The sequence below is a fragment of the Elgaria multicarinata genome, chromosome 15, assembly GCF_023053635.1.
Source record: "Elgaria multicarinata webbii isolate HBS135686 ecotype San Diego chromosome 15, rElgMul1.1.pri, whole genome shotgun sequence".
NCBI classification, from domain to species: domain Eukaryota; kingdom Metazoa; phylum Chordata; class Lepidosauria; order Squamata; family Anguidae; genus Elgaria; species Elgaria multicarinata.
In genome coordinates this window covers 5,406,809-5,433,802 of record NC_086185.1, presented here as the reverse complement: position 1 = coordinate 5,433,802, position 26,994 = coordinate 5,406,809, and the positions used below count along the sequence as shown (strand labels likewise).

Here is a 26,994-nt window from a genome sequence, read left to right as displayed (position 1 = left end):
GCTGCTAGCAGCAAGGAAAGCCCTATTTTGATCAGGTTAAATTATGGACAGGGATGGAGAGGCATCAGCCTCCTCACACACCATCTATCCTGATCAAAATAGGGTTTTCCTTTCTCCCACCCATGGCCCTGATGAAGATTGTGCTGGGGCAAAGGACACAGTGTGTGTGAGAAGGGGGTGGGAATTCAAGGTGGGAGTGGCAGCCATGTGAACACCTGCGGCAAGTCACAGGGGAAGTTTCTTAGGGCTGCATGTGGCTCAAGGGCAATGAGTTGCCCACTTATGCTATAACCCATCTCGCTGATGTCCTAGCTTTCTACATGCAGGGATTTCCTTTGGCGTGGGGGAAAGCATTCAAATCTGTAAATTACCTGGCTGCCACTTTGGTAGGGTGGGGGAGTGACTATTCACGATGGGAATTGATCTCAGATGAAAACAGTAGCCCTGTCTGGAGGAGGCTTTAGTGAGAGGGCAAAACATCACAACCGACTGATGTCTTAATGATTAACTGTAAACTTTCTTTTATATAGCTCTGCCTAAGAAGTGGAATAAAATGTCTTAAATCAAATCAAATCAAATAATAATGGCAGAGCATTATGTGGGCAGGGTGGCATTGACACATTGCAAACAAAGACAAAATGCATCACCAAAGAGGAAGACCAAGGAGGATGCCATCTACATAAAATGTGCACGTGCTGTATTGCCTAGAGGTAACAGTACTTTTAAGATTTGGAGATGATGGTTACTAATTGTTGAAGGCTAAAGAATCATATTAATCAAGAATAAACGACAGAGGCCAGATCTACACCAAGCAGGACATGACACTTTGAAAATGGTTTGAAAACTGTATATGGAGTGTGTTCTGGGCCCCATCAGTTGTCACCAGTGTTCTAAACCATTTTAAAGCAATAGTGTAGATGCTGCTCAAGTAAGTTTACCATGTTTACATCCCTTCAAGCACCTTCTCCAGTTTAGGTCTACAGCGAGGTTCTCCACCGGGAATGTTCTGGGGACTTGTATACCATTCTCCTTCATAAGAACATCGGAACAGTCCTGCTGGATCAGACCGAGGGTCCATCTAGTCTAACACTCTGTGTTCACATAGTATGCCAACCAGCTGTCAACCAGGAAGCCCACAAGCAGGACATGGTGCAACAGCACCCTCCCACCCATGTTTTCCAGCAACTGGTGCACACAGGCTTACTGCCTTGGATACTGGAGGTAGCACATAGCCATCAAGGCTAGTAGCCATGGATAGCCTTCTCTTCCAAGAATTTATCCAATCCCCTTTTAAAGCCATCCAAATTGGTGGCCATCACTACATCTTGTGGTAGTGAATTCCATAATTTAACTTTGTGCTGTGTGAAGAAGTCCTTCCTTTTATCTGTCCTGAATATCCCACCAATCAGCTTCATGGGTTGTGACCCCATTGGGTTCTAGTATTTTGAGAGAAGGAGAAAAGGGTCTCCCTATCCACATTATCTGGGATGGTCAAGTAGTCATCCAAGCTGGCTGCTTGCCAAATGCTAAGGCCCACTTGATGTTGCAAGAATTGTCAAAGCTATTGGCATATTACATTATCTGATGGGTTTAGAAGCGGCCAATCTCCACGCTGGAAGATTGAATGCTCCATGGATGTTTGCAGTTACCAGATAATTGCGGGGCGGAGAGCACATCCCTATTTCTTATGCTCTTATGTAAATAGTAGGAGCAGCCACATGTGAAATTTTGTCCTGGCTAATTATTCTAAAATGGGGAAGAGCCATTTTAGAAACTTCCGGATCTGCCCCTTCAAAGATGACCTCAGAGTTGAGCCCCAAACAAAACAAATATGTACTTGCACTTTGGAACAATTGATTCAGTAGCTCCCAGTTGGTGATGCATTAGCAAAGCAGTTGCACCGTTTTAAGAAAATGTTGAATAGCTTCTTCGCGCTTGCCGTTTGTCTGCTGGGATGTTTCCTCCACACCAAATGTGCAGGTAGGCTCCTTTTAAAGCTAACAAGTCATCTGTGTTTCTTTCGACTTGGGATAAGAGCAGGTTCTGCCATTTGATAAGGAATCAATCATTTACAAATAACATGAAATGTTTCCCGGATAGCTTCTTCTTCTTTTTTGCAGAACTACTGAAGAAAATGTAGTTACTATAGAAATAACATATATATGACCCACCTTTAAAGAGCTGGGGGCTTTTTCTGGAGAGCTTTAAAATCCATAATGTAAAGTGTTACGTTTAGATATAATCCCTCATGAAATACAGAAGTAGGAAGCAATCTAACAGTTACAATTAACTTGAAGTTACAGACCAGTAATAATGAAGAAAAAACAACGCAATTATGTCAACATTGGAACATAATTGCAAGGGGATATTTTTTTAACTACAACTTGGAACATGTCCATGGAGTTTATACTTCAAGCACATTACTGTTTTATCTGTATCTTATTTTATGTCTATGCTAATTTTGGCGTTTACCTTAGCAGATGGAGTGGATGAGGAATATGTTGTTGTTGTTGTTGTTTAAAAAACCCAGCCCACATAAAGTATATCCTACTTGGTTCAATGTTTAGATGTTTTCCTTGTGTCCATTTTTAGGATGCATTCATGACTATGTACTAAAACTAGGAGCCAAAGCAATGAGCATAAAGTCTCCTTGTTTTCAATGGGAGGGTAAACCCTCCAACCTTGCCGGTATCTCTGCCCTTCTAATCAATCAGACTAGCAAGCATCTAATTTCGTCTACATGGATTGTTGTGCCTTAACTTTGGCCAATAAGCCAGAGGTCACAAAAAAGAAGTTTAATTATTATCGTAATAAGGGGAGGGGATACAAAATCCTTAGAAAAGGAATCCTTAGATAGGTTTTCAGTATGGCTTAAGCATCCCGTCTTGTTCCTGGATCGCACCACTCTTGTATTTCACAGTTCAGACATCATATGTGAACAAGCAAGAGGTTGGGGACCTCTGATGTAGCAGCTTATGTCTGAGTTGAAACTAAGAAAATAATGGCTTGCCAAAGGCCAACCAGGTGAGCTTGTGACTGTGGTGAGATCTCCAGCCCTACATCACTCTCAAGAAAAGCATCTTAACACCCATGGGTTTTCAAAGGAGCTACACAATAGGAGCAGGAATTTGGGGCAGTCACAATTGAAGTTAATTTTTCTACATTCCTCTCTCTCAATCTCTCTCCACATCATTTCTTTGCATCTTGAAGTTTTTATAAACCAGGAAGAAGCGAGTGCCGTTTTATACCGCTATAAAAGGTACAATGCTGGACGACTGGAGGAAATGGTCCGAGATAACCTTGAACGTGAGTGCATCGAAGAGAAATGCAGTTATGAGGAAGCAAGGGAAGTCTTTGAAAACGACGAGAAAACGGTCAGTCTCGATTGCTAGAATGAAAGATCTAAAATGGTGCCATTCGGTGCTTTTGTGATTTGCAAGAAAAAGAGCACACCATGCAATTCTATATATGTCTACTCAGAAGTAAGTCCCATTGAGCCCAGGGTGTTTACATCTAAATAGCTATGTTAGGGTACTTCACGAAACATAATTAGTACTCCAAACCTATGTAAACCCTATTAAACATCATGGGACTTAATGCACACACACACATGCGCGCACACACAGTTTTTCTGCTAAAGTAAATCCAGATTTTTTTTACTAAGATCAATATTATTATGTGCATTTATTTATTTATTGCACATTTAACTGCCCAATAACCCATTTCTTCTTGGTTGTATGACTTCCTGTCACTAAGCAAAGTGTGTGGTTATTACTCTTATTGTTTAATGTATTCTGCATTTTTAAAAAATGTGATATAATTTTTGCTTCACTGGGCATGGGGCATGTCAGGGAATTGTGTGAGTCACTAAAGCTGGAGGGAATATTATTCAGTGGATGCTTGGCTTTTGTAATTTTAACATCACTCCTCACACTTTCACATGTACATTTGCATCAATAATTACTAGATTTTTTAAAAAAATAAAATAAAAGTAGAATCTGAATTCTATGACAAATAGTGTATTCTGGATTTTCTTGCAAATGCCCTGCCCTGATGATTTCTGACAAGACATGATTAGCATCAGAGTATAAGTGCTGGATCTCCACATATATGTAGCATGAATGACTTACATATATTAACTAGTTTGGCTTATACACATTAATTAATTCTCTGCTTGCATTTACATTTGAATTCAATTTGATATTTTTTTCCTTGTAGAGGGAATTTTGGCTGGTCTATCTTGGTAAGTCCTTTTTTCTTTTTTCTTTTTACAAAAATAAATAAATCTCACTTCAAATACTTTACAGTACTTAATTAGGGTGACCATGTGAAAAGGAGGACAGGGCTCCTGTATCTTTAACACTTGCAGAGAAAAGGGAATTTCAGCAGTTGTTATTTGTATATATGGAGAACCTGGTGAAATTCCCTCTTCATCACAACAGTTAAAGGCGCAGGAGCTATACTACAGTGACCAGATTTAAAAGGGCTCCTGCAGCTTTAACTCTTGTGATGAAGAGGAAATTTCACCAGGTTCTCCATATATACAAATGACACCTGCAGAAATTCCCTTTTCAACACAACTGTTAAAAATACAGGAGCCCTGTCCTCCTTTTCACATGGTCACCCTAACTTAATATTCAAAATAGAGCAATTATATTCAAGTAGGAGTCATGGAAAGGCCATTACATGGAAGACATTTGACTTCTTTGTTAGTCAAAGTTTTGGGATACGATGAATAAAAACAGTATTGCACATATGGTTGCTCTAATCACATCTATTCATATCACAAATATGATAAGAAGTGCAATCAAATTTGCCATCGTTTTGAAAATCTTGCAGAATTACACTGAAACCAACAAAAAGTACTGTGGTACCTTAAAGACTAACACATTTCTGGTATAGGCCAGACTAAATTGCCCAATGATATTGTGGGACTTCAACTCCCATCGGCTAAAGCTAGCATGGCCAATGGTCAAACATGTTGTGAGTTGTAATCAAAAACATCTGAACGGCACCGGGATGGGTGAAAGTGGCTTTAGAGTATGTGAATAGTGATGTAGAACTGATACTATTACTCTCGGGATGATCCAGTTTACAATTCCAATTCAACCTTCATTTCCAAGATGGAGATCAATGCGATTCGAATCCCTGTCAGAATGGAGCTCGGTGTCAAGACGATATTAGCAACTACCTCTGTTGGTGCCCGCCTGGTTATGAAGGAAGGAACTGCGAATTAGGTGTGTGAACGGAAGTGGTTACCCCATTGCTCAGCGCCATGAATCAAGTGGGCATTAAGTAACCAGCAATCTCCAAGTGAAGCTGCCCCATCTGGAGGAGCGCTGCTCCAGCCAGTCCTCATGTGGAGTGGCTTCACCTGCCCCACACAAGGAAGGCAAAGCACTTAGTGTGCCAATCACCTTCCCAATAGGGGAGGTGAGTGAAAGGGAATCCTTGCTGTTATCTTCAATCACTGATACACTGGGGGGGGGGGTTCCTCTCCCTGCTGAGCTTCAGGGGGCAGGGCTTTGGGGAGGGGCATATCTGCCAAAGTCCTCGTGTGCTAAAGATGCCTGGGTGAACCGCTCCAAAATATGACCAATGACAAGATTTCTTCATCAACCCCCATCTTGTCTCCCTTCCACCACCCCCCAACACCTTATGAGGAGAGACTGAAAGAACTAGGCAAGTTTAGCCTGGAGAAGCGAAGATTGACAGGAGACTTGATAGGACTCTTCAAATACTTGAAAGGTTGTCACACAGAGGAGGGCCAGGATCTCTTCTCAATCATCCCAGACTGCAGGACACAGAATCATGGGCTCAGGAAGCCAGATTCTGGTTGGACCTCAGGAAAAACCTCCTGTTAGAGCAGAACAACAATGGAACCAATGACCCACGGAGGTCTTGGGCTCTCCCACACTAGAGGCCTTCAAGAGGCAGCTGGACAGCCATCTGTCTGGGATGCTTTAAGGTGGGTTCCTGCATTGAGCAGGGGGTTTGGACTCAATGGCCTTAGAGACCCCTTCCAACTCTACCATTCTATGATTCTATGAAGTCTCTTCTAGTCTCATATTTTAGGCATCCTTACCTGTAGTTAAATTGGATTCTCCTTCCCTGTAACCTCCACTCAGATGCGACTTGTGACATGAGGAATGGGGGCTGCAAACAGATTTGTAAGACCAGCCCACCCGAAAAGGCGGTGTGTGCTTGTGTTCCTGGATACAGACTGATGAAAGACAAGAGGGGCTGTGAACCCACAGGTAGGCCAAAGCATTTGGAAAGCCAAGAAGTGGCATGAGAAGTGCTAGTGGCAATGGAACCCATGACCTAGGGAGGTGGTGGGCTCTCCCACACTGGAGGCCTTCAAGAGGCAGCTGGGCAGCCATCTGTCAGGGATGCTTTGAGATAGATTCCAGCTAGATTCCAGCATTGAGCAGGGAGCTGGACTTGATGGCTTTACAGGCCCCTTCCAACTCTATGATTCATGAGATTTCTATACTGCCGGGATCCAAAGCTCTCTGGGTGGTTTGCAGAGATTAAAACCATAAAAAATACAGCATGATGCATAACATAAAATCACCTTAGCTACAAGCTCATAAACAGAGCAGACACACGTATATATCCAAAAAAATATCCCACAAGCTGATTAAAAATCTATCATATGCTGCCAAATGCCTGGAATAGGCCTTAACCTGACAAGAAAAAGATAGCAATGTTGGTGCCAGGTGGGCCTTGCTGGGGTATTCATTCCGTAATGGGGTGGCCATCACTGAGAAGTCCCTCTCCATGGTTGCCACCTTCCCAGCCTTGGAAGAGAGCCTTAGACAATGAGAGTTGAGTTCAGATAGGTTCATGCCAGGAGAGCTACTCCATCAGCCAGATGCATTCCATTACCTCGATAGGAAGATGGCTCTTCCCAAAAGAAGGGGGTGTCAGTCACCTTCTCATCATTTGTCATTGCACTGACATTCGACTTAGGTGCACATACCCATTTCATTTGTCCACCCTCACCAGCAGCAAGCAGTGATGTGGAGAAGAGGTAGGGGAAACAATACACACTTCAGGAAAAGGAGAGAGAACTTGGTACAGAGTGTTAGGATCCCTGATCAAAAATAAGCTGCACAGAGAAATACAAATCTGCAACTGTGGTACAGCACAACAGGGATCCTAGCGCAAATGACTCTAAGGCTTGGCCAAAGGCAACCAATTAGGAATCCTATTCTACAAGTGAGGAAGATGAAAGTTGAGAGATAAGTGATGGGCGTTTAGCATGGGATGGCATGACTTCCAGACATGGGATCGGGGGGGGGGCTGCATTCCCCCACCCCCAGATCCCATGCGGGGCCAAAAAAGGGACCAAAAAAAGGCTCAGGGGCTTTGCAACCTGCAGGCCACATGTTGCCCATGCTTGATTTAGCATGCTAGCCATGGCAGAGGAGTTGTAAGTGTGTTACTTGCCATTATTAAACTATTGGGAGTCACGACACTACCCCCTGCCCTTCAACAGCAAATCACCCAGAGGTCTAGTTGTCGGTCATGTCCTACTTTCTGCACGTGCCATGCTTCCATCAGCTAGAGGCCACTTTGTCAGATGCACAGGGGCCTTCTTGTTTTTGCTTTATTCCCCCTACCACAGTTCCCTTTCCATGTGGAAGAATTACAGCTCCAGAGGCAACAAACAATAAACTCACCCGCAGCCCAAACCTAATTGAGCACTGGAACATCTCCACCAATGTTACCGACAATGACCTTGAGGCAGGAGAAGAGTCAGAGAATGCCACCCAGATAGTTTCCAGGAAAGCCATCGGTGTTCGAGTGGTTGGTGGCCGCGAAAGCAAGAAGGGGGAAGTGCCTTGGCAGGTAGGACCATCAGTGGTGTTGTTTTGCAGCCCTGGGGGGCCGGAATCGTGCAATGGCCATCGAGCAGTTGTAAGAGGACCGATCCCTCTTGTAAAATATAATCCCTCATATGCACTATCCAGGTGTGCCATTGCTCTATGTTCTGATGCATGTGCAAGAGATAGGGTTGCCGTACATCCTGGAAAACTGGGAATGTCCTGATTTCCAGGAGATTCTGAAATGTCCTGACCGGCTGGGCAAGAATCCCAGATTCCTGGTCCAGCTGGCTGGAGAAATTCTGACTTCCAAAATGGTGCCTTGAGCCTGCTTAGTGGAGCGGCGGCAGCAGAGAAAAAGTCGCATCAATCTGGCACCTTTTCCAGAGCATCACCGCTCCTCCACAGGCTCATCTGAGTCACTCACCATGACTCACCTTATTGCGCCTGCGGCTGCGTAGAAGAGGAACAACAGCGAGGAAAGGCGCACGTGCCCTCCTCAGGCTACCTGAGTCCCAGCCATGCAAAGGAGTTTGGTGCGCTTGGCTGGTTGTGGTCAGACCTTTAGGGTAAGAGTGGGGCGGAGCTGCTGGGTTATTTGTGGGGGAGGAAAGAGAGTTTTGTGGGGGACAGGAGGGAGCGAGCGAGTGGGGGACGAGGGGGTGAAGGAGAGGAAAGGAGAGAGGGGAGAAAGGAAAGAAAAGTCACTCCCCCAAAAAACACCCTTCAAAAATCCACCTTCTTGGAATTGGGTTGCAAGCCTCAAATCTGTTACTTGGAAGTAAGTTGCAGTGGATTTAAGATGTCTGGTTTTACAGTTGTAAAACTGGGCTTTGCAAAAATTGTGCTTTCCCTAGACCTTTATACATTGCTCAGTTTTTTGGTGTTTTTTTTAAATAGCCTCCCCCCCCCCCACACACACACAATTGTCCCAGTTTTGTGGATTCAGAATATGGCAACCCCAGCAAGAGAAGACTCCAACTAAAGTTATGTGTGTGCAAGTGCGATCACACAAGCAGTTCCGTATTTTATTGTGCAACCTCTTGTGAAATGTTGTGCATTCTGCCTGCAGACACTGCACAATGGGTTGTGCAACCACTTTCCACTCTTGTGCCCATCGAACAACTGCTTATACAACCAGTTGTGCAAGGTTAATGGGCAACAGAAAAATTCTGTAGCTTTTGCAACAGAAAAATTCAGCAGAGCTCCGCTAGCACTGTTTGAGTTGGATGGGGCTGATGGATCTGGTCTCCAATTTGAGTTCAAAGATTTGAGAAGAAATCAAAATATTTGAGTTGACCACCATTGGAAATTCCATTTGGAGTACCTGCTTCATATTGGCACAGGTTCTGCTTTTGTCTCACTGGGACTTATCCGACAGCTCAGTTGTTCATAGGGATGGTGCAAGTGTTTGACTGGGTCCACATGTACAGCGCATCCCCTGCGTCCAGCCCTTGCGGACCCAGTTGGACGTGCTCAGTGCGAGTGCAGACCTGTGCTTAGGGGGGGCGGTGTTCATTGGAACAGCCTCTCACCACACAATTTCCAGAGGATCTGGGAAGTGCCCATTCCCCCCACGTGCATTTATTTATTATTTATTTGTTTATTTATTTATTAAATTTATATATCGCCCCATGGCCGAAGCTCTGTTTTTACAAAAGTTAAAAACAGTGAACATTAAAAAGTATACAAAATTTAAAACCATCAAAAATATAAAAAACAACCATATAAAACAACAGTATCCATTTAAACAACAACAGTTCTGGGGTCCATTAAAAAACAAACGAACTTGGCATATGTTGTTAAATGCTGTTAAATGCCTGGGAGAAGAGAAAAGTCTTGACCTGGGGCTGAAAGATAACAATGTTGGCACTAGGTGAGCCTCATCAGGGAGATCATTCCACAGTCAAGGGGCCATCACTGAAAAGGCCCTCTCCCATGTTGCCATCTTCTGAGTTTCCCTCGGAGTAGGCACTCGGAGGAGGACCTTAGATGTTGAGCGCAGTGAGCGGGTAGGTTCATGTTGGGAGGTGTTCCATTAGGTATTGTGGTCCCAAGCCGTGAAAGGCGGACACCATTAACACAGCAGAGAGGAAGGGCCTGAAGCCAGGGCGAGCGGCTGCTGATACACCCATGAGCATCACAAGCACTCAGCGGGGACTCTTGTGGCCCAGTTCATAGAGAGTGGGCTGCAGCAGTGATGAGGAGAGTGCTTGCTGATTACAGTATTACAAGTGAGAAGAATCTTGGAGTTGTTGTAGATCACAAGCTGAATATGAGCCAACAGATGTGGCTGTAAAAAAAAAGCAAATGCTGTTTTGGGCTGCATTGATAGAAGTATAGCTTCCAAATCGTGCAGGGTATTGGTTCCCCTCTATTTGGCACTGGTTCAACCTCATCTTGAGTACTGTGTGCAGTTCTGGGCACCACACTTCAAGAAGGATGCAGACAAGCTGAAGGGGGTTCAAAGGAGGGCAACCAGGATGATCAGGGGTCTGGAAACAAAGCCCTATGAGGAGCGGCTGAAAGAACTGGGCATGTTTAGTCTGGAGAAGAGAAGGCTGAGGGGAGACATGATAGCACTCTTCAAATACTTGAAAGGTTGTCAAACAGAGGAGGGCCAGGATCTCTTCTCGATCCTCCCAGAGTGCAGAACATGGTCTAATGGGCTCAAGATACAGGAAGCTAGAATCCGGCTGGACATCAGGAAAAAACATCCTGACTGTTAGAGCACTTTGATAATGGAACCCATGACCTAGTGAGGTTGTGGGCTCTCCCACACTAGAGGCCTTCAAGAGGCAGCTGGACAACCATCTGTCAAGTATGCTTTAAAGTGGATTCCTGCATTGAGCAGGGGGGTGGATTGGATGGCCTTAGAGGCCCCTTCCAACTCTATTAGTTGTAAGTCCTACCTTGTGTTCTTTCTTTCTTTCTTTCTTTCTTTCTTTCTTTCTTTCTCTTTCTTAAACCTCTTCTACTCCTTGTCCGGTTATTATGTCTGTTAAATGCCTACCATTCAGCCTCTGCTGCCCTCTAGAGATATTTTCTCATAATAACTACTTTTAATCTCGCTGCAACAGTTGCACAAATCATATCTAAATAGGGATAAGCTCTCAGTCCCATCTAGTCACATCACTGGCCCATCTAGCCCAGAACTGTGAAATTTGGAAATCAGTGGCTTCCCTTTGACCTTAGGAGAATTATTTCCCAAGACTGCTGATCCTTAGGATACATGATTGTGTCAGTGCCACTCAGATAAGGAATCCAGGGTAGCTGAAGATCCACAAGTTCCCTTACGAGCCTACTGCTCTTGAAAATGTTCAGCAGACTTCCTGGCCCAGGTGAGGCCACCTGCAGAAGAGAACTGGGTGGGGGCAGGGCCTTCTCAGTGGCAGTGCTGCCATGTTTGTGGTGTGCACTCCAAAGGAACACTCAGCTGCCATTGATTTTGTTCCCATTTTGGTGCCATGTAAAGATGTGTTATTGTTTAGCCCTGACGCCTTCCCCAAACTGATGCCTCCTAGATGTTTTACAGTACAGTCCCCAGAATTCCTACCATGCTGGCTAAGGCTGGTGGGAATTGATGTCCAAAACATCAAGATGGAACATTGGTTTAGTCAATAGTTTTTGTGTTAAAAACATCCTTCCTCTGTTTTTAACACTGCTTTTACTTTTTAACATTTCATATTTACCATTTTTATATACAGAAATGCTGCTTTTGTTTTATTGTGGTCTGAATCTATTTCAGATCACGTATACTTTTACAAGATGCATCACATCTCTTGTACACATCTTGTAAACGAATGAATGAATCAAATAACCCTCACTATGTTCAAAGGGTCTTACTTGCAACTATGAATGCCTAGGTTTGCAGTCTTATGTGTGAACCAAGACATCAACCTGCCATTTGCAGCATTTGCCTCCATTCCAAATAGCCAACTATTTCCGTCCCATTGCAAGCAAGATTCCTCCCATCTTCTCCCATGTTGGGGGAGCATTTGGGAGTTGTGAAGGCTTGGAATCCACTCCCCCAAACCACCCTCACCACTCCCCTGGTCCTCCCTTCTCCAATATCAGAGAGTTGTGTAAGATGGATGTTCCTGCAGAGAGCAGATGGGGAATTGAGCTCAGAGCTCTCCTGACTTCAGAGAGGGAGACCCACATATATCTTGGCTCCTGAGTGCTGCCTCAGGGATCATAGGATGACAGCCTTAGTCTCAGTCAATAGGACAGTGGTTTCTAAAATTCGGTTACCATTGACATTCGCATGCGAACTTTGATAATCCCAGGCAAAACTTGTCAATGACCAAAACCAAATATACTATTTCCCCACCTTACTGAGCCTACACCTGGGAATGCTGACCATTGTACCTGGGTGACTATCAACACAGACCAGGGTATTTTGAGGCCCACACTCCATTCTCTTAGAACAGTCAACATTCACTCAGGGCCTTGCTAGAAGGAGGTTTAGCCTGGTGCTTGCCCCGGGCTCGCCCCTGTGCATCCAGATGACGCACAGGGGATCCCTGGGTTAGGCAGGGGTGAAACCTCCCTTTTAGCCTGGTTTTTCCCACAGTCCCGGCCTCAGGTCGGGCTGAGGCCGGGACCGCGGGCATGTGGACCGTTCCACCGCATTTCCCGGCTACCGCATTTACATGCGAGTAGCCAGGAAAAGCGGTGGACGGGCCGCAGTGCTCCCACTGCCGCTGAGTCCCCTGGCCTGTGTTGGCCTCCACCGCTGCATCCCCTGGCCTCCATTTCCCACCCACCCCATGTCCCCTGGCCTGCGATCCCACCACGTCCGCATCCCTGGCCTGTGATGCCCAGCGCTGCCATGTCCCCCGGCCGGGCATCACAGGCTGGCGACATGGCAGCACCGGCATCACAGGCCAGCGACATGGCAGCGCCGGCATCACAGGCTGGGGACTCGGCGGCAGCAGGATTGCAGGCCAGGGGACATGAGGGGGCAGGAAACAGAGGCTAGAGGACATGGGGTGGGTGGGAAATGGAGGACATCGGGAGATCGGGGGGATTGGAGGCCAGGGGAGATCATGGGGAGGGGAAATTATTATTATTATTATTATTATTATTATTATTATTATTATTATTATTATTATTTATATAGCACCATTAATGTACATCGGGTGAAGGGGGGAGCAGGGGACCCAATTTTTTTTAAAAAAACCCACCTACCTTTTCCGGTGGTGCGCTCCTGCGCACGCAGCCCCTTTAAACTAAAAAAAAAATGGTGGCCGCAACGGGTCCTTCTAGCAGCCCATCGCGTCTTACGTGTAGATAGTGGCGACGGCCCACACTACTTTTAGCACGGGCTGGCCCCTCCTCCCACACGGATTCCCCAGTAGGTCTAGCTAGGCCCTCAGTCTGGTCAGATTTCCAGAACCCTGATGGATTAGAGCAACGGCTGGTCTAGTTTGACATCCAATTTCCCACTGCCTTCCCCACCCACCCACCAGAACCTGTTGGGAAGCCTATATTCACTGCCCTGGAGACACCACACACGCTTTACCAATGAAGTGTTATAAATACAGTTCTGCCGTTCAGTTCCACTTTTTGCCATCAGCCAAGCTCAGCATTCTAACTCGGAGGCTTGCCCCGAGTTAGACGACTCCCCACCTGTTTTATGAATTTCCCATGAGATGGTACAACCTCTCTGCTCACAGGTTTATCTGCTGAAGTCTGACGGCAAAGGATTCTGTGGAGGTTCGATCATTAATGAGAAGTGGATTGTCACCGCTGCTCACTGCACTGAGGTTCAGATACACAGTATTGTAGCAGGTACGCAATGGAGCAAGCTGACTGTGGGGATGACACTTCTTCCTTGCCATATTTTTGTCACAAATCTAGGCCTGTCAGAAAAATCCAGAATGGATTTAAATGAGTTTGAATTTCTAGGTATCTGGCCTGTGGATTATTGCAGTCCCCCAAGTCACATGGATTGTGCAAATTTGTGGGCTGGTTTTTAAGTTTTTTTGGGGGGGATTTGTGCTAATTCACATGTGTGTACTAGCACTGATGCAGATTAGCACTGATGCAAAATTAGTGCAAGTAGAACATTCTACTGTACATCATTTGATGGAGAACATGGACGGGAGGGGGCTGTTGCCTTCGTGTCCTGCTGGTGGGTTTTCCACGGCAACTGGTTGAGCACTGTGTGAGCAGAATGCTGGACTGGATGGACCCCTTGGCTCTTCTTACGTTCTTAGGCATTTGCTGATGTTGTGCAAGGAAAACCACGGCGACTATTTGTGCTCCAGGAAAAAAGATTGGCAGGGTGGGAGGCTTAAGGGTCCTAAGAAATACCTGCCCCCCTGATTCTGTCTATGGGTACAACACTGAATCTCGTAGACTGTGGGATGGACCCAGTGAGATCTTCAGACAGTTAGTGAGAGCACACACAGAATGCAACGATGGGGAGGAGGAGGAGGAGGAGGAGGATTTTAAAAAGACTCATGGGCTCTTTCACCCAGGTGAATATAATGTGGATGTTGACGACCACACTGAACAGCGCCGCCGGGTCATAAAGGTGATCCCTCACCCCACCTACAATAAGACCAATAAGTACCACAATGACATTGCCCTCCTCGAGCTGGAGTCGCCGCTGGAATTCAACCATTACGTCACTCCGATTTGCATCGCAGACAGAGATTTCACCAACAAGCTGCTCCGACTTGGATTAGCCACGGTGAGCGGCTGGGGCACGCTCCTCCACCAAGGGAGACTGGCCAACATCCTCCAAGTGCTGAGGGTTCAGTATATCGAGCGGGCGAACTGCTTGAGGAACAGCAGGTACCCCATCTTGCAAAATATGTTCTGCGCGGGCAATCCGGGTGAAGCGCAGGACACTTGCCAAGGTGACAGTGGAGGTCCGCACGCCACCGACATTGAGGACACCTGGTTTCTCACAGGGATCACCAGCTGGGGTGAGCAATGTGCTCAGACGGACAAGTTTGGCATCTACACCCGAGTTTCCAGGTACAGTAAGTGGTTAAGAGAAAAAACAAGGCTTAGATGAATTAGGGATGTGGAAAGAGGGTGTGCCCTGGAACCTCGTCCTTTCCCCCCACCCCCCAAAATAGTTCCACAGAATTAAAACAATTGAACGTATGTTTCTTTTAGAAAATGGTTTACATGGGAATTGCTACTAGGAAAATGAGAGGTAGTATTGAATTGCCGTGAGCAGCCCAGAGGTTTTCAAACTATTGGGTCGTACAGAAAATCAAATCAAATCAAATCATAATAACCATAATACCAACCGACAGGCAGAGTTGCTGGGCTTGGGTCACTGAAACCAACACTCTTTCAACAAGCCCTAATAGCTCCAGATCGCTCCAAAAGATTTTTTTTAAGTACTTACCTCACAGGGGAGTTGTGAAGGCAAAAGACTGGATAGTAATGAAGCTTAGGAAATTAGCATGGCAAATGCATTAAAATGCAAAATCACATTGCATGTCTGTATTACGAAGTATGATGAAACCCCAAATAAAATACTGCATTAAAAAAACAAAAACGGGCGATTGTTGTTTTGAATTCAAGCACCACAAAATGAAACGTTTTCATATATATATATTTCTTTATTTAACAATGTTTATAATAATTCTTCAATATAGATTTAACACATTTTTACAAGTACATTTACAGTATAATTTAAATTTCTAGGCGGGGGGGAACCCCCCCTCTGGAGTACCATATACATTTTACAGCTCAAGTGGTAAACCTGTCTACTTTTAAGATGTCATCAACAATTTGTGCAAAGTTTTAAAAGTCTAACAGTGCAATCCTATACATGTCTACTCAGAAGCAAGTTCAATGGAGCCTACTCCCAGGTACGTGGGTATTTGATTGCAGCCTAAGACTGTACATTCAGATTTGCAAAACTAGCTTTTTTTTTAATAAATAAAAGTGCGTAAGATTCAGAACCAGGAAGACACAATTAAAAGACCAAGATGTGTTGTGTGCTTTGCCGTTGTTAAGACAAAATGTATAGGGGGGGAAAGTGACCTACCTCTATAGGATTGGCCCTACAGTAGTAATTAACTAGACCCCTTTTTAATCTTTGAACTTGTGTGTTACTATTGATGGAATTCAATACACGTATACAGGAATATCTGTTAAAATGGTCCATTAGGAATCCTTACAAGGAACTGTAGCATCCCAGTGTTGAAGAGATAATGGGTCTATAGTTACCTTTCCCAATATGATACCCTCTAGATATTCTGGACTGCAACCCCCATCACCCCCAGCCACTGGCTGCATGGCTGGGATGATGGGAGTTGTAGTCCAAGTTATCTGCAGGGTGCCATGTTGGGGGCAGCTGGTTTATTATATCATTTTCATTTCAAGTAATATATAGGGGTTAACAAACAGTCTTGAACTAAAATTCATAAATTATCTGCTCTCGCCCAAAAGCTTGTCATTCAACTTGGAATCTCGTTCACAAACAAAGTGTGAACTTTTTTTTTTTTTTTTAAGGATCCATTTCCCTTCTGTGGCATCTAAGAAAAAAATTAACACCAGTTTACTGAGCCTGGGTTGTTGTTGTTTTGTTTTTGTTTTTGTTTGCATGCATGCAACTGATTCCCTGCCTCAGGCTGTTGTGAGTGGTCCAATCACAACGCTTACCCTGTCTTTATGGATGCCATCAGAATTTAGATTTGTGCACATTCTATGTAGGCGCATAATTAAGTGTATAGACATGGAAGCACCATAGGGGGTGTGGGTGAACAAAGAAACAAAATAGGAAATAAATTATGTAAACGTCATTTTTTAAAAAAAAGAAAAAAAGAGAGAGAGAAGACATACTACACCCATCTCAACATTAAGTCATTCTCAATACAGATGTTGCAGAGTACAGTCATCACAAACAAGAACATTACCTTTTAGTGCAAATGTGAATATCGAACTCTCAGTTATGGCACGTGTGTTTCCCAAAAGTGACAATGTAAACTTGGACACTTCACTCGATAGCCTGGGCGCACAGATGAACCCAGAGCGAGTTTTGACAATCCTGAGTTGACCATCAATAAGATCTTGAACCACAGCCTATAGACATTATGAGCTCTGGACCAGACCCTTAGTGCAAAAGGAGACCCTGCTCCCTTCCCAACATGACTGAATTGCCACGCATCATCCAGCCCCAAAGATGGCCTTATGCTGATGTTACTGGAATATATTCACGCTCATTCCAGAAAAAATAAAAATCAACTGAACAAGAAAATCTACCTTATAACGACTATCGTTTGGTCTAAACCCAAACGAACCTACCAACCACGAGAATGTTTTTTTCCGTGCCTGCAAGAAAAAGCATCAATCACCTTATCAAAAGCCCAGAAAACTACTAAATTAGTCGTCATGGATGTCATGGGGAGGAGGGGGAAATTCCACCCCCCGTGTCTGAACAAAATGGTGTTGTATTTTCCATTGGTGGGAGAAAACAATGAAAAACAGGAAAGAATGGTTTTCCTTGATGGTCACGGCGAATGTTGATGAAGCTGTGATGTGCGGCAAGTGTTGATGGATGATAGATAGTACAGTGGATGTCCAAAAACGGTATAATTGCTCTTGAACAACCATTTCAAACTGCCACTGGAGCATTCAAAACAGACATGAGATTAGTTCTCCCTTTAAATTCAGGGGGAGCTTAATTTTCTCATCTTATACAGGGCAGCGTCTATAAAGCAATGAAGAGTGTTGTTAATGTTAGAAGGAGGGTATTCTAAGAACACATGGCAGGCAGCATTCTTATAATAATAATACACAATCACAGCCAAATCCCCACCTAAGTGAAAGCCCAGGAATACACACCATGGTCATCAGACTGCAGTCGTAGCTGAAAAAGAACCCCAGATAATGATTGCTAATAATCATTTCTCCGTTATCGAAGCACAAGTCACTGTATGACATTTATGGAGAAGAGCATGAGTGGGAGGGCTGCTGTCTGCTTCAAATGCCAGCAAAACAAAAATCTAGACCCGACGACTTTGCATTCCACAGGCATGTCATAAATTAAGGCTATTGTGCAGAGGCTTGAGGCTTAAATCCATAAAGTCCGTAAAAAGTGCAATCTGTTGCATTTAAATGGCTTTGTCATCTTACCGACTGGTGTCTGGCTGCAACCGTTCCCCATGGAGACTTGCAAAATCTTATCAAGCACGGTTGTCAAAGGTCAGAAGAAGATGGGATCTGTCCACTCATGCTAAAATGCAAGCTGGACAGCTACCCCACTTTATGAACAGCCACTTGGACTTGTCACACATAGAGGTTTTGTCTAAGCCCCTTCCAGGGAACGAAGGGAGCGTTAATAAGCTGATGATATAAGCCATGCTTGGTTATACCGGCTCATTCAACATTGCCAATTCCCAAAGGAACTGCACACCCTATTCCCACAGGGATGCTGTCTAACATGCTCATTCTTCCTTAGGGGACCTTCAATAGTGGACATCTATTATGGCACATGCGTTAGTTGCAGCCCTAGGCCCAGACACACCATGCTACGAGGTAGCACAGGGGTGCCGAACTGATTTCAGACCAAGGGCCAAATTCAATTTTGGGAAAACTCTGAGGGGCTGAACTCCAGTGGTGGGTGGGGCCAGTGGCAAGAAGGCAGCACAAAAATACCCCCAATACCAAAGTTACCAGCGTATTTCAACTTAAGGCTCTTACTGCCGGTAACTAACTGTTAACAGAGGCATTTAAAACCCTTTTCAGAAGCAGGGGGGAGCATACAAAATCAGAAAGTCACCAAATAATTGGTGTTAGTAGTGGGATCAGGAGAAGATAGCATGGCCATCCTGGGAGTGCTGGAGTCCCTGACTGGGACTCCGGGCAACCTGGATTTGGCCCATCACGCTGACGTTCAACATTCCTGATGTAGCCCACCAGATAGCTGGGAAACTTTTTTTATTTTTTTATTTGGTAATTCTAGGCAAGATTTGGCAAAGCAGCAATCACATGATCTTTGGCACAAAAGGAAAGCTGGTGGGGATTCATTCAGAACACTTGGAACCAGGTTATTGCAAACCACAATGTTTGCTCCTGGCCCGCCATCAAAGATGTAAGCATGCACACGTCATGCGCTGCACACAAATCTATTTCGAACAGCCTTGGAGGGGAACAGAGCATCCCATTGCCTGGATGCTATTTGAAAGGATGAAGCATGAAACGGACGTACACAGGAGGCAGCTGGGTATCACTTCACATCATTTGTCTATCTAGCCAGGAGTGTCCATTCTGTCCAGCAGTGGTGGCTCTCTGGCTACCTGATTGCTTTCACTGGAGGCTGAAAATGCTATGGGTTTCTTCCCAATGAAGCCAGAGGCCCCTTTCCAGGAAGTCTGACCCCAACTAATTCAGAGTTGTCCTTAGGGAGAGCAGGAAATCTCAAGTAAAGGAGTCTTCAGTGCCATGCTGTGGGGTGGCTTGAACATAACCATAGCTTAGTGTTACAACATTGAGCAGCTGCAGACTTTGAGCTTCTCTGCTCCCTCATCTCCTCTGCCCCTCCAATAACTTTAGATTAATCACAGCTTGTCATGTCATCTAAACCTGGACAATCTGTGGTCAATGTTAACTATGGTTTAGTTGAGACAAGCCAACTTCAAATCATGGTTTATGGAACTACCTTGTTTGAACTAACCACAGTTGGTATTAACCACAGTGTAGGGTTCGGACAACGCACTCATCTGTGGTTCATCTGAAATGGAAGTGCCCAGTCGCCTCTTCATGACTCTGATAGAGAGGAGGGGAGGGGAGCACACGAGCCCAAGACTCATTGATACCTGTTCTCATAACGTTAAACCATGCTTTAGTGTTACATTTGAAACACAGCCATTAACTCCTGGCTTATATTTATACTTGCTCTTCTCTCCCAGTGAAAAGAATGAACATTTGGCAAATGAAACCTTGTTTAGAAAGAGGCAGTGTGCCAAATAATACCAAAAAAAAATCAGCTTTCAAGTAGGCAGCCCTTAGGGCTGGAAAGAGGGTGGATGAATTGGGAGCGATTGAAAAGTGTCCCACTAAAAGTTCAGAAAGATTCTGAGCAAGTGGTCAAGGATTTTGCATATGTATCTGCATTGTGTGAGACTCCTGGTCACTCTCTTTGAACATCAAGTCTTTGTCTTCATCCATCCATCCATTCATCTACCCTCTATCACTTGCTATTCCCATTCACACTGGATCAAATGTATTCTTCTGGTTGGATACAATGAAATTACCTGTAAATTAGGGAGTCTCGGCATGTTTATGGCCAAGACTGCATCGTGGATGATAGCCTATACAGCCTTTTTATACAGTCAGGTCATTCACACAGAATCTGAGCAGAACATCTTAGCTATCGTTCTGAATGAGCAAACATGCTTCTATCCCTCATTGTCAACAGAGGGGAAAAACCTGAACATGTGTGTGCAGGTTGTGCCAATGGTTATGAAACCACTACAGACTCTGAATGGCCCTACGATGAACCAGGGAGGAAGGGAGAGGTCCCATGGGAACAACTATTTAAAAGGGATGTGAACTCCCCCCTCTTTTGCATGAAAATCACTGCATGTTCTCATGTGCATTTTACCGAATGTACACATTAATTGTGTGCAGCTTTGAAACTTACACATTCTTCCATTGATTAAAGTGCATTTGTTCGCATTTTTCAAATGTAAGCATGCTGTGGGACACATTTTTTTTGGGGGGGGGCATAAATCACATTGCAAGCTTGGAAAGCTACAGACTTCAAACGCAGATTGCATCCGAGTCCATATCTGATCCAGAAGGTGCAAAACTGGGTAAATCCTGATCCAAAACAAACAGAGGCAAAGTTCTCATACCCCCTTCCTATTTAGTCATCAAGTGATTTATGTTTGCCTGACTTAAACATGATGAATTCTGTGTTCAGCACATTTTCAAGTCTTGGCCAGTCCAGTCTTTGCAAAAAAATAAAACCATAATGAGCAAATTAAAAGTGGGAAGGGGGAAGAGAATGCATAATGGTTTCGGAGCGATTTAGATTATTATTTCCACCGGCTTATCTTAGCTTAATTCAAAAACGATGCCAAAAGCTAGGATATCTCGAAGCAAGCAAGCAAAGAAGCCGGCGCTTCTAAACTCCCACACATTCCAGTTTCAAAACAGTTCAGAGAAGGGTTGCTCATCATCAGAGGATACCTGCAACTCTGGCATTCCGAAACCTACAGTCCCCAAGGATTAACTGCAAACTGTTGCCGGGGACCCATCCTTCTTTTCTTTGGTTGAGGTTTTTGACCAGCCTTCAAAACGATAAAAGGGAAAGAAGAAAAAAAGAATAGTAGTGAAGTGAGCCATAAAAAGACTGTTATTGATCAGCTCTGGCGCTGTTGGGTAAGACACTCTCAATGGGGCCCGTTCCTCGGTGAGCCCACTGTGGCATTACCCCACAGTTGAGTATCTTGTATATCTCTAGATTAGTATGTCTGGTAAGCATGGAATGTTACAACTGAGTGGGTGTTGTTTGTGATGTCATAGGTGGGGGCAGAAAGTTGTATATAAGGAGAGTGTTGGGAGTTTGTGAGGTGTGTGAGTTTGAGGAGTGTGTGAGAGAGAGTTGTTCATTGAGGTGTTTAGATTTTAGGGACTTAGGATTGATGTGAAGACAGTGAGGTGATTGGTGTGCGGAGAGCTTAGATCAGGCAGGATTGAAAGTATTATATTTTGATTTAAAGCTTTTAAATAACAATAAATTTATTATTTTGTTAGCTACCAAATACCACGTGTCAGCTTGGCATTATCTACCTGACTTACGGTTATTAAACACCCACACCACAGTATTCCCACAGTGTATTTTGAGAGATCCTACATTAAACCTGTTTCCCTCATAGCTAGGGAAAAGGTTTTACGTAACCCTCCCTCAGGGTTTCATAGAATCATAGAATCATAGAATAGCAGAGTTGGAAGGGGCCTACAAGGCCATCGAGTCCAACCCCCTGCTCAATGCAGGAATCCACCCTAAAGCATCCCTGACAGATGGTTGTCCAGCTGCCTCTTGAATGCCTCTAGTGTGGGAGAGCCCACAACCTCCCTAGGTAGCTGATTCCATTGTCGCACTGCTCTAACAGTCAGGAAGTTTTTCCTGATGTCCAGCCGGAATCTGGCTTCCTTTAACTTGAGCCCGTTATTCCGTGTCCTGCACTCTGGGAGGATCGAGAAGAGATCCTGGCCCTCCTCTGTGGGACAACCTTTTAAGTATTTGAAGAGTGCTATCATGTCTCCCCTCAATCTTCTCTTCTCCAGGCTAAACATGCCCAGTTCTTTCAGTCTCTCTTCATAGGGCTTTGTTTCTAGACCTCTGATCATCCTGGTTGCCCTCTTCTGAACACGCTCCAGCTTGTCTGTATCCTTCTTGAATTGTGGAGCCCAGAACTGGACGCAATACTCTAGATGAGGCCTAACCAGGGCCGAATAGAGAGGAACCAGTACCTCACGTGATTTGGAAGCTATACTTCTATTAATGCAGCCCAAAATAGCATTTGCCTTTCTTGCAGCCATATCGCACTGTTGGCTCATATTCAGCTTGTGATCTACAACAATTCCAAGATCTTTCTCGTTTGTAGTATTGCTGAGCCAAGTGTCCCCCATCTTGTAACTGTGCAATTGGTTTCTATTCCCTAAATGTAGAACTTGGCATTTATCCCTATTAAATTTCATTCTGTTGTTTTCAGCCCAGCACTCCAGCCTATCAAGATCACTTTGAAGTTTGTTTCTGTCTTCCAGGGTATTAGCTATCCCACCCAATTTTGTGTCATCTGCAAATTTGATCAGCGTTCCCTGCACCTCCTCGTCCAAATCATTAATAAAAATGTTGAAGAGCACTGGGCCCAGGACTGAGCCCTGCGGCACCCCACTCGTTGCCTCTCCCCAGTTTGAGAAGGTTCCATTGATAAGTACTCTTTGAGTCCGATTCTGTAGCCAACTGTGGATCCACCTGATAGTTGTTCCATCTAGCCCACTTTTAGCTAGTTTGTTAATCAGAATGTCATGTGGTACTTTGTCAAAAGCTTTGCTGAAGTCAAGATATATGATGTCCACAGCATTCCCACAGTCCACAAGGGAGGTTATCCTATCAAAAAATGAGATCAAATTAGTCTGACAGGATTTGTTCCTGACAAATCCATGTTGGCTTCTAGTAATCACTGCATTGGTTTCAAGGTGTTTACAGATTGACTTCTTTATAATCTGCTCCAGAATTTTCCCAGGGATGGATGTCAGACTGACTGGTCTGTAGTTCCCAGGTTCCTCCTTTTTGCCCTTTTTGAAGATAGGGACAACGTTAGCCCTCCTCCAGTCGTCCGGCACCTCACCCGTCTTCCATGATTTTGCAAAGATAATAGACAAAGGTTCTGAGAGTTCTTCCGCTAGCTCCTTCATTACTCTTGGATGCAGTTCATCGGGCCCTGGAGATTTGAACTCATTCAAGGAAATTAGGTGTTCTTTGACCATTTGTTTATCAATCTCAAACTGCAATCCTGCCCCCTCAACTTCTGCTTCACTTTTTCCAGGGGGGTCATAGACCCGCTTTTGGGAGAAGACCGAGGCAAAGTAGGAATTGAGCACTTCAGCCTTTTCTTTGTCATCTGTTATCAATTTGCCATCCTCATTAAGCAGCTGAACCACCATTTCTTTCCTCTGTCTTTTACTACTCACGTATCTGAAGAAAGCCTTTTTATTGCTTTTAGCATCCCTCGCTAATCTCAGCTCATTCACAGCTTTAGCCTTCCTGACGCCATTTCGGCACTTCTGCGCCACTTGTCTGTACTCTTCTTTTGTAGCCTGGCCTTCCTTCCACTTCCTATATGTATCCCTTTTTGTTTTCAGTTCATCAATAAGCTTTTTGTGGAGCCACATTGGTTTCCTCTGTTGTCTTCTATCTTTTCTCCTTGTTGGAATTGTTTGTAACTGTGCCTTTAAAATTTCATTTTTTAGATACTCCCACCCATCCTGCACTCCTTTTCTCTTTAGGCTCCCTTGCCACGGGACCTTACTTATTATAGTTCTGAGTTTATTAAAATCAGCTTTCCTAAAATCCAGAGTACGTGTATGGCTACGCTCGACTTTTGTCTCCTTCATAATCAAGAATTCAAGTATGACGTGGTCACTTTCCCCCAGAGTTCCTGTAACTGCCACTTTATCCACTAAGTCATCCCTATTGGTCAATAACAAGTCAAGGATTGCCGATCCTCTAGTTCCTTCCACCATTAGTAAAAGAAAATGATTATTTAGATTCGTGGCGCTTACTTAACGGGAATAGGCCTGGATTCTCATACTTTTCCCCAGTTCACCATACATACTCCAGGATAGATCATATATTTGTTTCAAAAGACTTTGCAACGAGGATTTGTAAAATGGAAATGGGGGTAATAAAAGTAACTGATCATGCCTTGTTAAGTTTAGTAATTTGTTTCTCAAAAGTTTCGTCCTCGTCTTCTCCTTGATTGGGTGGTCGGTAGTAGACTCCGATTATCATATTCTTTTTATTCCTAGCCCCATTTATTTTAATCCAGACGCTCTCGACGGGGCTCCCAATCTCATCCGCCTGTATTTCTGTGCAGGGATAGGTATTTTTAACATATAGTGCAACTCCACCTCCCTTTCTATTTCTTCTGTTCTTTTTGAACAAGTTATATCCTTCAATTGCTATATTCCAGTCATGGGAGTCATCCCACCAAGTTTCAGTTATACCTATCAAGTCGTATTTGCCTTCATGTAATAAGAGTTCAAGTTCATTCTGTTTGTTTCCCATGCTCTGGGCATTAGTATATAGACATCGAAGACCATGTGTTTTATAGTCTGGCTTTGTTCCTACCTTGTTGCAGACACTATTTTGGGACACTGTTGGAGCTGTTCTCTGTACTGTGGTGCATTGGCCTTCATCCATTGTTGCCTCAAAATTTACGTCTCCCACCCCCGTAAGATTCAGTTTAAAGCCCTCCTGATGAAGTTCTTCATGCTGTGGCCGAACTCATTCTTTCCAGCCCTTGTGAGGTGCAACCCATCCCTTGCCAGCAGTCCATGTTCCAAGTAGCGTAGCCCGTGGTCCCAGAATCCAAAGCTCTCACGACGGCACCACCTTCGAAGCCAGTCGTTCATCCGGAGTATTTTTCTTTCCCTTTCTAATCCTCTTCCAAGAACTGGGAGGATGGATGAGAAAACTACCTGGGCCCCAAAGTTCTTCAGTTTCCTTCCCAGAACTTCAAAGTCTGAAATGATTTCTTCATAGCTCTGCTTGGCGACATCATTTGTTCCCACATGGATGAGAAGAAAGGGGTATGTGTCCGTTGTCTTTATGAGCTTCGGTAACCTTTCAGTCACATCTCTAATCTGTGCTCCAGGGAGACAGCACACCTGGCGAGTCCATGGGTCTTCACGACATACTTGGGTTTCAATCCCACGCAGCAGAGAGTCTCCCACAACGACTACTCTTCTCTTCTTCTTGGTTGACCTACCTTCTGTCCCTTGGTCACTGTTGCATGGTGTCTCCTGTACTTCCTCCTCTGCAAACTGTCCTTCAGTCTCATTCTCCAGAAGCTGAAAGCGGTTGCTTAACTCCAATGGCCCCACCGGTGCAGAACGCCTTCTAATTCCTCCTCTCCTAATTGTCTTTCAATGACCAGCCACGAGTCAGGGCGTTCTGCTGAATGCTTTATTGCTTTAGTGTTTTATTGCCAATTACCCAGCCATAAATCTCTGGCCAAGAATGCAGGAGGGAACTGCTGCAGTTTAAGAAAAACACAGTCCTTTAAGTAAAGTCCAATAGTTCTAGCCAGAGACAAGTTCTGAAGTGCAAGCCTACCGATCCGGGTTGAAGAACCAAACAGAGGGTGCTGGGGTCAAGGAGCCAAGAGCAAGCGAAGGTCAAGTCCAGTCCGATATCAAGAGCCAAGTCAGTCGTCCAAAATGCCAGGGATAAACGTTCAAGCAGAGTCAATCAAGCCAGTCCAGGTCAGGAAACCAAAGTCACAGACAAACGGTAAGGCGTGGGGCACAGTAGCAACCGGAGGAACGAAAGGTGCTTGCTACAGTGGACCAGCGGTCAGATTTCCCCTTTTCAAGCCCTGCCAGCATGACCCCACCCAGCTCCCAGCTGTGCCTCATTCCCCTTACTACAGCTCAGCGTTTTCTCCATGCCTGTTCTGCAAGCGCGTACTTCGCCTGATCCCCTGCCTTTGTTCTGCCCTTTTCCTACGTCTCCTTTCGCGGGGGCTGGGTGGTCGAACCACCTCCGTCTCTGACTCAGCCTCAGGAGAGGCAGGCAGAGGGATTGACTGACTGACCCGTGGCTCCTCCACGGGGCCTGCATCCTCCTCCATTGCACGACTCCCTTCCAACTGTGCACCGGTCTCTGGTCTGGCAGTGGGGGAGGAGACACCCTCTACTACTTGTAAGTTTGCCTCCTCTTCATCTGAGGAGGCTTCCTCGGGTGCAATCCTAACACTATTCCCCCCCTCAAGGTCCCCCCCAAAAACCCATGGGGCTGTGGTTTCCTTGGGTACCGGCGGTGAAACTGGCAGACTAAGTCTGGGGCATGAACCTGAGTAGCATTTTCCCAAGACCGCTCCTCTGGCCCATACCCTTTCCAGTCCACCAGGTACTGCAGATGTCCCCTGTGACGTCTAGAATCCAGGATCCCTGCCACCTCATATTCCTCTTCCCCTTCCACCATCACTGGAGGTGGTAGCCTCTTTTGGATTCGAAGTGGGTGTCCTGGTACCACCGGTGCCAACAATGCACGATGAAACACAGGATGGATGTGCATTGAGGGTGGAAGTTGCAGGCGAAATGCCACTGGATTGATCTGGGCAATGATCCGGTATGGACCAATAAACCGGGGTGCCAACTTCCGGCTGGGTTGCGATACTGGGAGGTGCCGGGTGGAGAGCCATGCTTGATCCCCTACTTTCAATACCGGCCCTTCCTGCCGCCTACTGTCTGCCCCTTGCTTATAAGCCTGCTTCGCCCGATCCAACTGTTCCCTCAACACGGCATGGACAGCTTGCAGCTCCTGTATGAAGTTATCAGCTGCTGGTACTGTGGAGGCGGCCACTGATGAGGGAAAGAATGAGGGGTGATACCCATAATTTGCAAAAAATGGCGTCTGCAGTGTGGATGCGTGGGGCGAATTATT

The 26,994-nt window shown here is 45.1% G+C and overlaps 2 protein-coding genes across 3 annotated transcripts in view; one reads left to right on the top strand and one right to left on the bottom strand.

The window, feature by feature from the left end:
- Window positions 1-1,838: 1,838 nt before the first annotated feature.
- Window positions 1,839-15,349, top strand: F9 (coagulation factor IX). 2 transcript variants are annotated; one of them, XM_063141910.1, is made up of 8 exons: window positions 1,840-1,980; window positions 3,211-3,374; window positions 4,219-4,243; window positions 5,124-5,237; window positions 6,129-6,257; window positions 7,634-7,857; window positions 13,514-13,628; window positions 14,321-15,349. In XM_063141910.1, exons 1-8 carry the CDS (start codon window positions 1,914-1,916, stop codon window positions 14,863-14,865), a joined length of 1,383 nt encoding a protein of 460 aa, XP_062997980.1. In that variant the 5' UTR covers window positions 1,840-1,913; the 3' UTR covers window positions 14,866-15,349. The 2 variants fall into 2 exon arrangements, with proteins under 2 accessions (XP_062997981.1, XP_062997980.1); XM_063141911.1 differs by lacking the exon at window positions 6,129-6,257 and having other exon boundaries at window positions 1,839-1,980.
- A 966-nt stretch (window positions 15,350-16,315) lies between these two features.
- MCF2 (MCF.2 cell line derived transforming sequence) overlaps window positions 16,316-26,994 on the bottom strand; it is an 82,694-nt gene continuing 72,015 nt past the window's right edge. Inside the window, exons 29-30 of the mRNA XM_063141603.1 lie at window positions 21,006-21,106; window positions 16,316-17,520 (exon numbers count right to left, since the gene is read on the bottom strand). Of these exons, the coding sequence (XP_062997673.1) occupies window positions 17,480-17,520; window positions 21,006-21,106 (142 nt within the window). The 3' untranslated portion in view covers window positions 16,316-17,479. The remainder of the gene's footprint in view (window positions 17,521-21,005; window positions 21,107-26,994) is intronic.